The sequence below is a fragment of the Belonocnema kinseyi genome, chromosome 1 (genome assembly GCF_010883055.1).
Source record: "Belonocnema kinseyi isolate 2016_QV_RU_SX_M_011 chromosome 1, B_treatae_v1, whole genome shotgun sequence".
Classification (NCBI taxonomy): Eukaryota; Metazoa; Arthropoda; class Insecta; order Hymenoptera; family Cynipidae; genus Belonocnema; species Belonocnema kinseyi.
In genome coordinates, this window is record NC_046657.1 from 115,502,296 (window position 1) to 115,513,185 (window position 10,890).

The window sequence follows — 10,890 nt, forward strand, 5'->3', positions numbered from 1 at the left end:
ATATGCCAATTAGCACAAATGGTAAGTTCCGACAGTGCCTACAAGTGTGCCTACTGGCCGCTAAATGGCAATACCGGTTTCATATGTATACACCTGGTATTGCCGTAACCCAGCATCCCCTTTCCATTTGACCATGCTACCTTTCTCATCTGCCCTCGTTGCTTCCCGTCCCTTCTTTCATATTTCCAATTGCTCCCGCTTCACTCTCGTACCCGCTAAATGCTTCCTTATAACCTCTTTCTTTTAACCGCATATACTCCACCCCCTCGCTCCGACCCTCTCACCTTTTATTTTTTTCCTGAATACTCATTAGTGACTTTATTTGATTCACTTCCAGTGGTACCGCCCACTAGTGATTTCTAAAAATTACGCCGATAACTCACACCACTTCACTACTACTAAGGAGTTTCATTAAAAACCCCCACCTTTCTACCACGTTTACGAGTAACGCCCATTACCATGGCAAGCGCCGACCCCTCCGACCCCCGCCGACCCCCTCACCATGTAAAAACTGAAAAAAAATTGAATTGCTATCAATCATGAACATAAGAATAGAAGTGAACTAAGCATGTCGTAGCCGATTTAATGAAACAAGTGATGCGGTCTACTATCTTGCTCTGCTAAATCGGTATTGCGAGAGAAAGAACAGACTCTTCTTGCTTCCCTTACTTCCCATGCTTTTGCAGACCAACATTGTCGACCCACGTCCCTAAATTTTATCAGCAATTCATGCGCCCAAGTTGGGGAGCATGCGGCTAGTCCACTCCTATTCCTATCTCTATGCTTTCAATATTCACATTGCTCATGTATGAACAAGTTACTGTTCAATTTTGTTTCAGTATATTTTGACACCGTTCCTTTGTTCAAAATAAAAACTCCTTTTTTAGCTCTTCACTTTTCATGTTTACCTCCTTTTTTTCCATCTACCCCTTCCGCTTATTCACCTATTACTACCTTTCCTCATACATGTTTCCCTTCTACCTCAACCATCTGAAGCTTCACCTTTTCCTTCTACCTTTATGTCCATTCCACCCTGTTTTACCCTCCCTCTCTCCGATTAGTCGTTTCCTAGATCTTAGCCTATTAGAGACTTGAAAGTTATACACTTCAAGTGTTCAAGAGTGTATTTCAGAAAATACTAGAGGTCAGAATGAAAAATGTGAAAATATCTCCATTTGTTAAAAATTAATGCATTTGAAAACTAATTCTGAAGGTTGGAAATAAGACTCAATTGCATAAACTAATGACAAAATGCCTTAAATCTTTGACCGAACTCCTAGTCAATTCGAATGAAAAATTTCGGTTTTGTACTAAATTATTTGTATGAGATTCAGTAAACATGAGCTCTTAAATTGTAGCAGTGACGATAATCAATAAATCTAGTAATTAGTATTTCCCCCAATTTACAAAGGTTTCCAGGATTTATGAGAGTTTCTGGGTGTAACTCGGAATTACAAGTACGCACGACACTAAACGTCAATGGAGCTTTGCATTCAACAGTACGCCCTAGGAGTGGATAATATAACTGCAGTGCCATTGAATCGTGTTATTAATAAGTGGGTTCATTTGCAACGAGACCATCGATATTCCAACGACCGTTCTCCAATCGATTTCTTACACTCGCGATGGGACATGACAGGGAAAGAAAACTAAAACGACGTACACTCCTCTATAAGCTATTTCGTCGAGCGTGGATGAAGGATCGTGTATAATATGCAAAGTAAACTGAAAGAAAAAGGAAGTAGGTTCTTGAAAGTTCCCTCGGCACTCAATTTACAGACTACAATTGTATGCAGGCCTGGAAAATAGATTTTAAATGGACTCTTTCGTACTTTTTGCCTAATTAGTATGAAAGAATTTGTACCTACATGAAAAAAATTGTTGAACACGAAATTATCTGAAATTAATCAGGATCCACTGTGAAATCGTATAAAAATCAGTTTCTATCACTTAGAATTATTTTTCATGTGTGTATTGACCAGCAGTCACTTACGATCACTCTTCTGTCACTCTAAAATTACCTATCAACACTTGAAATCAAGTGCATTTACGTGCAATCCATTTGTAATCACGTCATACTTTCGCTCTGAAATCATCTATCGTTCCGCGAAAATACATGCAATACAATCAAATGCATTAAACTGAAAACCCTCTGCAATCATTCCGCAGCTACTCTAAAATAAACTGCAATCATTTTAAATCATGTATATTTACTTCACATTATGTGAATTCACCTGCAATCCCTCCGTAATGACCCTGCAGTCATTCTGATGGCACATTTTATTACACGAAATCAAGTACAATTACATGAAATAACTTGTAATCCCCTGAAATAAAATATCACGCAAAATCAAGTGAAATTAAGTGCAATAAAGTGCAATCAAGAGCAGTCACATAAAACTGCTTTTAATTATGTAAATTTAAATACAATAACACTGTAACTTGGATTTAAGCAGTCCGGATTTATGTCTTTCTGAGAATTCATGCCGTAGCAGTTTCGTGATGAGAAGCGCCACGGGGCTGAAAGGGAGGCGGTGCTCATTCAAGCGTGGCAAGCAGTAGGGGGCCCACACTCTCAGCGTGTTCGTTGCATCAGATGGGATGGTCTCGATTCAGGTTGAAAGACATTATAAGCCATTTCGAAACCGTAATTAATTCCAAGTTCCACTGTATGTGCATTTTTCTGCATTCACTGACAATCACAGGTACAAAAAGTTACAAATTTTAGTTGGGTAGAGCAGGGGGGATGGTTCATTTTTGTTAGTTCCATTTATAAAATAAAAGTTCAAGAACAAATTTTGTGAGAATGAAAGAAAAAAAATTAATAAAAATGTGCTTCTGTTTATTATGCTTGCATGAACAAGTCTGTTGGAGTTTTCCTTGGTTGCACATATATACGTTCCTCATGCTTGTGTTGAATCGATAGTGGTGTTGCGTACCTCACACAGAGTCTATTAGATTTAGAATTACGTTGTCATGAAATGTGACAACCATGCAAGGATAGTGTCAATCTGATTCTTGATCATTGGAATGATTTGCAGGTATTTGCAGCTTGTCAGGACACGAAGGTTTCCAGGTTATAAAAACTATAATTTGATGAATATCATAGATACTATACTTTTCAATTCTAAATTTCTTAATGGAAAATTTGAAAGTAATTTCATCTATTAATGCAAATCGTGCACCAGAATATTTTCATTGCGTGTTGCTTTATAGTGAGCTCGAATGAAGTTGAATGAGAAAACAAGAATAACAGTGTCTCATTCGAGAACAAAATTGCTCTGGAATACCTTTAGAAAGAACCGCGGAAACTTATCTCTTTATGTAAATTGTGAATGAAATTAGATAACCAACGGCTCAGAGACGAATCTCGATAAGATTCATGTTCGTTTCCTGAAAAGGTAGAAGGATATTCTTCTTTAAGAGCGACTCCAAACGACATTAAGTCTATAGAATTTTTCAAGCATCAGCAGGAAAGACAGGTAGTTCTTATTTAAATACAAAATCAGACAAGTTATGAATTTTTTAGTTTTATCAAAGAAAATTGAACAAGTATATTTTAACCGAGCTCGATTTGAATAGATAATTTCGAAATATTCAAGCCTCAAAACAAAAAGAATGTTGAACAAATTTTGGACATGAAATATATTTTTTACATTCTCATCAGAGAAGATATTAGATTTGTGTAAAATTTGACCCCCGCAGTTTCTGTTACATGTTCACATTTTGAGACCCCCTGAATCCGAAAAACAGGCTTTTACGAATGTGTCTGTATGTTTGTATATCTGTATGTATGTATGTCTGTCTATAACACGATAACTTTTGAAAAAAGTAATCTATTAAATTGCCCTTTGGTACACTAGTTCAGTGTCCTAAACTAAAGGTCAAGTTCGTTGGCCAGCCATTTTGGATCAAAATTCAAAAAGTGGGCACATTTTAAATATTTTTGATACCACTTTTTTAAAAATTCAAAAATTCTCTGTGCGGTTATTCATAGTATTCAAAAAATTTAACAATTTATCCCAATGACTTTTTTCGAACAATTAAAAATTACTAGAGTTATAGCATTTTCAAGATCCAAAACAACAAACTAAAATGAAGAATTTAGGCCAAACAACGCATGATACGAAAAAAAGTCTGGAGCAGAAAAACGTTGCTTTTTGAAAGCCCTACAAGATTATGATAATAACTTTTTTAATTTGGTCAAAAGTTGAAAATTTCAAATTTGATCGTACAAAAAAATTTTGAAATCACATTTTTTCAAAATGTAAAAATTCTATTGCACAGTAGTTAATACTACTTCAAAATCTAAACAATTTATCCTACTAACTTTTTTCTATAAAAAGAAAATTGTCATAGTTAGAGCATTTTCAAAATCCAAAAAGACAAAGTAAAATGAACATTTTAGGGCAAACAAGGCATGATATGAAAAATGTCAGGAGAAGGATAACTTTACATTTGTTTTAATCGTGAAAAATAACAAAATTACTAAATTAGGTTACAATCGAGGGTCCAAGGCAATAATTCGTATATTTTAATACAATAGTCGTAAGCTATATTATTTTTATATGAAATTTTCCTGTTGATAATACAAAGTCTTATTATTTTTATAGTAAAATCCTAGATATGATAAATTAGTAGAGACATAATCAAATTATATAAAAAGAGAAGTAATAAGTACCTAAAATAACATAAAAGACTAAATTTGTAAGAGGAATTGCTATTATCTGTAGGAATATGAATTGTACTATGACACTTTCTATTTTTTGTATCATGGAGTGAGACAAATTCCAAAGATCGCTCTCGAATATTAGGGTTGTAACCTTCAACGCGATACGGCGCATGTTGGGTTTATTTTTTTTCGTCTGCCAATCTGACTGCACCAATTTTTACTAAGTCGCTTAATAAATCAGTGCGTCGGTCTCTCTCGACGTTACTATAGTCCTTTGCAAATATTGCGATCTTCTGCAGATATTAATGCAAGAATAAAAAAGATATTAATGCAAGTAAACAAAGAAATGCCGCAATACCATTTCAAGGAATTCTACACTTTATAACAACATCTTCCTTCTTTTCTCGGAAAAAATTGGGTTTAAAAATATATATGTATCGCATAAAATACTCTATAAAAGGTGTATTTTTGAATTTTATGTAATTCATATTTCAAGCTTTTTACTACGTTTTTATTATCTACTGAAATACGCGAGTTATATTTTTATATGATCAATTTATCCTGAATAAAGGGTAATTAAAATAAAATCAATTTGAAGTCAGTTCAATTCAACTTGCCTGCGATTCCTTAGAATTTCGCTAAATTCATCTTAAACTATTTTGAATCGTATAAAGTAAATTAAAATGTGTTTCTTGATTCCGCTGTATTCACTTAAAATGACTTAGAATTCAGATGTATTCCTTTTTAATGTAGTATAATTCACTTAATACTTAGTTTAAACCGCGTAAATAATTTGATTCAGTGTCTCTCTTCTCACTGATTTCAACTTAGAGAATTAAATTTCCTGGCATTACGTTCTTCAATACTTTCAATACTTCTTTCATTAAATTCAATTTACATCAATTGTGTTAAATTCGATTGAATTTAATTGAAATCACTTTCATGTCGTTTTTCATTTAGTTGAATTCATTTCAAGCGGGTGGGAATTCTTTTGTCAATCTATGTTAATATCAGTTAAATTTCATTTAATTTATTTTAAATCTAGTTTAATTTAGATCAAATTAATCGATACTAGCAGAGTTCAGTTGGATATTTCTTTGGATAAATGTAATGCAATTGAAAATAGAATACAGTTGACTTTCTAGTTCTCTTATCTTTTCATCTTATTTTTCAAGAAAATTTATTTTAAGGAATTGTGTGGTGAGGTGGGGGGGTTATTTATGTAGATAAGGGCAGTCTTACAGACTACAGAAAGAGATACTACTTCGGCATAGGCATGAGAAAATAGAAGTCACAATGATTCTTTAAAAGTAATTGAAACAATAATTTATTGAAGTGAAATCAAAGCTATTGTGATTTTTAAACTTTCAGAGAACGCGAGCAGATGGTGTATGCAAAATGGCACTTGGGACAGCTATTCAAACTATTCACAGTGTCTCAATGTACTTCCAAAAATGGAAGCAGGAGTGGAAATTACAACGATGATTTACATCATCGGTTACAGTCTCTCACTCATTTCCCTCATCGTTGCTGTATCTATATTTTTATACTACAAGTGAGTATGTATAAATATTAAAAATAGTTTCGAAATTAAGTTTCATTGGTACTAGAGGTCGAAAAACTACAGCATTTTACTTATAAACTAAAATTTAACGATGAAAGAGATTTATCGGCTCTTCGGGTTCCGTTTGGAATCCTTTCCGGAAAAGTGCAGTCTGATTTATTGAGAGACAGGAAGTTGAAGATAAAATAAAGTTGACTTTTTAAAGAATTTCACAAAATGTAACACAGATGCAGTATAATCAATAAAATTTTACGTATTTTCTTGTCACTTTACCTAGTATGTTTATAGTCGAGCAGAAATCATTTTATATTTTCAGTTATGCTTCGCAATGCTCGTATAATTGTACTGCATTTCATCCTTACAAACATAGAGTAATATCTCATAAACTATTCAAGTTAATGTTCTTATTGATCAATACTTCTATTATCCAGGTCTATTATTCATTTATATCATTATTATTACTTATCATTCCTAATTTTACAATCTTTAAATTTTTCTATTCAATGTAACTTTTAAATAAACGTCTAGCTTTTTTCCAAATAAATATTCTTGTGTAGTTTCTTCGAATTTTAATCTCGAGTAAAAAAATAAACCAAATTTTGAAAAAAAATTTTTAATGTATTCATGTAAGCAAAAAGTTAACACGCTTTTTCTAAAAATATGTTTCAGGGAACTTAGGTGTCTCAGAAATAGTATTCACACGCATCTGATGCTCACTTATATCCTGGCAGATTTCATGTGGATTGTAACTACCATAATGCAGGTAACATTCTTTAAAGCAATTAAAAATGTATCTCTTTTGCAATAAGTCTGAAGACTTATATTCGTTCCGTGCGCTTTCCTTGGCGCACTATAACCGCTTCATACGACTGTAGCGGTCGCAGAACCGCCCGCCGCGCCAGTTTTAGCCGCGGGTGGCAGGATGACGAAAAAAGTTGAGCTACGATAACGACGGAAACTACCTTAACCAACTTATAGAATATGTAAGGTGTCAGAAAATACTTATTGTAAAATCATAGCTGATTGTCTGATTGAGTTACACCTAATTTAGTTATTTTTAATTTTTATAAATTACGTGTACATTTTTCAATTACCAAAAAATATTTTCACGATGGACAATTGATATTTAAATATCTAAATAATGAGACAAATCTCTTGAAAGTTTAAAAAAATATGCTGCTGACTGTGGCAGCACTGTCAATGCAACTTGGTTTAATAAAAATGACAGTCTGCTGATTATTTCAAAGTATATGATCCCGGAGCTCCATTTAATGGAAGAATTCGTTAATCATATGTTCTGGGATGGACTTGTACCACTTCTTGGAAGAGAAAAAGCTCTCCAGTAGCCTGAGTCGTTGAATTTAGTTTCAAAACACTATCACGGAGAGGCATTTAAAGGAAATGCTTGTAGGACGTCACTCAAGGAATCAGATAAATTACTGAATCGTAAAATCTTCCATTACCACTGTCCATTCGTGTTTTTTGTTAAAAGAATCCAATCAGACTTGAATTAGTATAAAGAAAGTCTAAAAAAGGATCTTCTAGCTTAACTTTGACCCAAGTAGTTATATTTTCAATTAAAAAAGATTAATTTATAACAAGATAATTAAACTTTGAACCAACGAAATAACTTTCCAACTTAAAATATAAATCTTTAACAAAAAAAAGTAAATTCTTAACAAAGCGATTCAACCAAAGGTTTTAAACAAATCAGTTGAATTATCAAGCAAAGAAGAACGATTTTTGACCAAACAGTTGCATTTTCATACAAAAAATGAAACTTTTTCTATAACAGATGAAGTTTTAAATAAAAAAGATACATTTTCAAACAAATAGTTGAATTTTCTGTTGAAAAAGATTTTAGTCGAGCTCTAACCATCAAACTATGATTTTTTTAACAAAAATAACTTTCTACAAAAAAAATTCAACTTTGAATCCAAAAAGACGAAGTTTTTACCAAAAAGGATGACTTTTTAACAAAATTGTGGAATTCTCTAGCAAATGGTTGCATTTTTATAAAAAATTATGAAATTTATCTTAAAGCAACAGAATTTTTTATTACAAAAAAGTTGAGTTTTCATCCAAAAAAGATTCCAGTTAACTCAGTAAAATCAAACAATGAGGTTTTGTAACAACAAAAATAAGTTTCTACAAAAAAATTGTTTTTTCAATCCAAAAAGATGAATTTTTTCAACCAAAAAGGATGAATTTTTAACAAAGCAGTTAAATTCTCTACCAAATAGTTGCCTTTTTATCCAAAAAAGATCAATTTTCTACTAAAACAGATGAATTTGTAATAAAAAGTTTTTTTTGCGTGAAACTTTCATCCAGAACATATTTCAGTTCATTTTTCAACAACAAAATATAAATTATAAACAAAAAGTATATTTTATACGAAATAGTTAAGTTTTCAAGAAAATAATATAATAGCTTAATTTGTAACCAAACAGTTGCATTTTATAAAAAAAAAAAGATTTCATTTCTGCTACAACAGGTAAAATTTAAAATAAAAAAGACAAGCTTAAAAAAAGAGTTGCATTTTCAACCGAAATGTTAACGAAAAAATGCAATTTTCTATTAATTAAAATAAATTCTGATATTCTCATAAATTCTCAGAGAATTTCTTTCACGGTTATATTCTCGGTAACATTCTCATTCTCGTTACCGTTCTCAAAGTAATATAACCGGCTCAGAACTCTACTGGCCGTAGGCCGAAGATCAATTCGCACTTGAGGGAGGATCTACGGGAAAATAATAAGTATTTAATTAAGTCCGTTTTAAGACCTCCAAGCATGCAAAAACAAAAATTTGTGCATATTTTAAGTAGTTAAGGGGCCATCCATAAATTACGTAACGCAATTTCCCGACCATTTTGCCCCCCCCCCCTCCCTTATGTAACGCTTTTTCCGACTTTTCCCTGTAGTTTTTCGCCATTGTGTAACACTGCGCTGGACCCCCCCCCCCCCATGAAGTGTTACGTAAATTATGGATGGCCCCTAAATAGTACTTGCATTATATTGAATTTATCCTCATTAGAACTTTGTAAAGACTCGGAGGCTAGAGAATTTAAGAGAATAAAAAGAAAACTTATATTTCGACTCGGATTTTTGTTACATTTTCTAAAAGTTGGTTAAGGTAGTTTCCGTCGTTATCGTAGCTCAGCTTTTTTCGTCTTCCTGTCCCGTATAGCGTCCCCGGAACCTTTAGTCTCAGCCGCTATCTTCTCTCCTTTTCAATACAATGTGATCCAAAGTTTGCATAAACATTAGGGTGGTCCAAAAAACGCTTGTCGATCTACAGGACAAGACCCCCCCTCAAAGTTTCCATTTCCGAAGAAAGAAAATCCATCATCTTTTTTTCGAAATTCGAATATTAACACGTGCCACCGGGCACTTCAAAATCCCATTCAATTAACATGGGGAAACTTTGAATTTTCGGAAAATTGAACTCTTGTTCCAGGGTTTCATCGAAACGTGCCAAGGCTTTTAGGGATTGAAGGGAAGTGTCTACGAAATAAAACCATACTAATCACTTTTATTTCCAACCCTCCCTCAGTCTCCCCGCGGAGCCTCAAATATGACCAAAAAGTATATAAAATCTACATTTTTACGTATTATTATTACTTTTTAGCAATTTCCGTAGTCTTTTTCATACAAATAATTACTAATGGACAATTTGAATATTTCCCGTGACTTTTTAAACAATTTTAAATTGTGTAAATAAATTTAAGTTATTTAAATAATAATTATTTATTCAAGAAGAAAAAAATCGTATTTTCTAATTGAAATATAATTGTTTGTCATTGTTTGGAGTAGTAAATTTTTCTGAAAACATTATGTAATTAATTAAACAATCATGTATTTTCTATTTTTATAATTTCTATAAATTCAGCCATAGATATCAACATTCTTTTCAAATTAGTATCCTATACTACGTTTTATTGAATAATAACATAATTTTGATACATTTCTTTAATATTTAATAAATAGCTATTTGATTAAACAATTTTTATTCGCGTAAGCACACACAATTGGGTTTATAACCTATAGTTTTTAGAAAGAATACATTAACCACTTTTTAATTGTTTAAATAAATATAATTTGTTTGAATAATTACTTTTCCAAAAAGACTTTTAAAATTGTAATTAATTGTGTATGTTCCATTTCATTTCATTTTTTTAGTTATCGAAAATAACTGCTTGAGCAAATAAAAATTGTTTAAACATTAACAGAAATATATCAAAATTATGTAATTATTCAAAAAAAGTAGCGTATGATACCAATTTGAAAAAAGTAGATATCTCTGGCCAGATTTTCAGAAATTTCAAAAATAAACAATGAATAATTTTTTAAATAATTACATAATAATTTTTTTAAAATGTACTACTCCAAACAATAAATAAAATATTGCATTTTAATCATAAAAATACGATTATTTTTTACATGTTTTGGGAATAAATAATTGTTTAAGTAATTTGCCTTCGCTTAAGCAATTGAAAATTGTTTAAAAAGTCATAGTAAATATTCAAATTGTCCATTAGTAATTATTTTTTGATGATTATATGATTTCAAAGCGCCCGGTGGCACGTGTTCATATTTTAATTCCAAACAAAAAATTCGGACTTTCTTTCGCCGGAAATGGATACTTTGGGAGG

The 10,890-nt window shown here is 31.9% G+C and overlaps 1 protein-coding gene across 6 annotated transcripts in view; it reads left to right on the top strand.

Moving 5' to 3' along the window:
* Positions 1-10,890, top strand: part of LOC117175012 (diuretic hormone receptor-like) — a 296,694-nt gene that overhangs the window by 221,870 nt on the left and 63,934 nt on the right. For 5 of the 6 annotated variants that reach the window (XM_033364520.1, XM_033364512.1, XM_033364527.1 and 2 more), the window contains exons 3-4: positions 6,044-6,227; positions 6,906-6,999. In XM_033364520.1, coding sequence (XP_033220411.1) covers positions 6,044-6,227; positions 6,906-6,999 — 278 coding nt within the window. Of the gene's footprint in view, positions 1-3,434; positions 3,483-6,043; positions 6,228-6,905; positions 7,000-10,890 lie in introns of those variants that run through there. The other variant, XM_033364551.1, reaches the window with a different exon arrangement.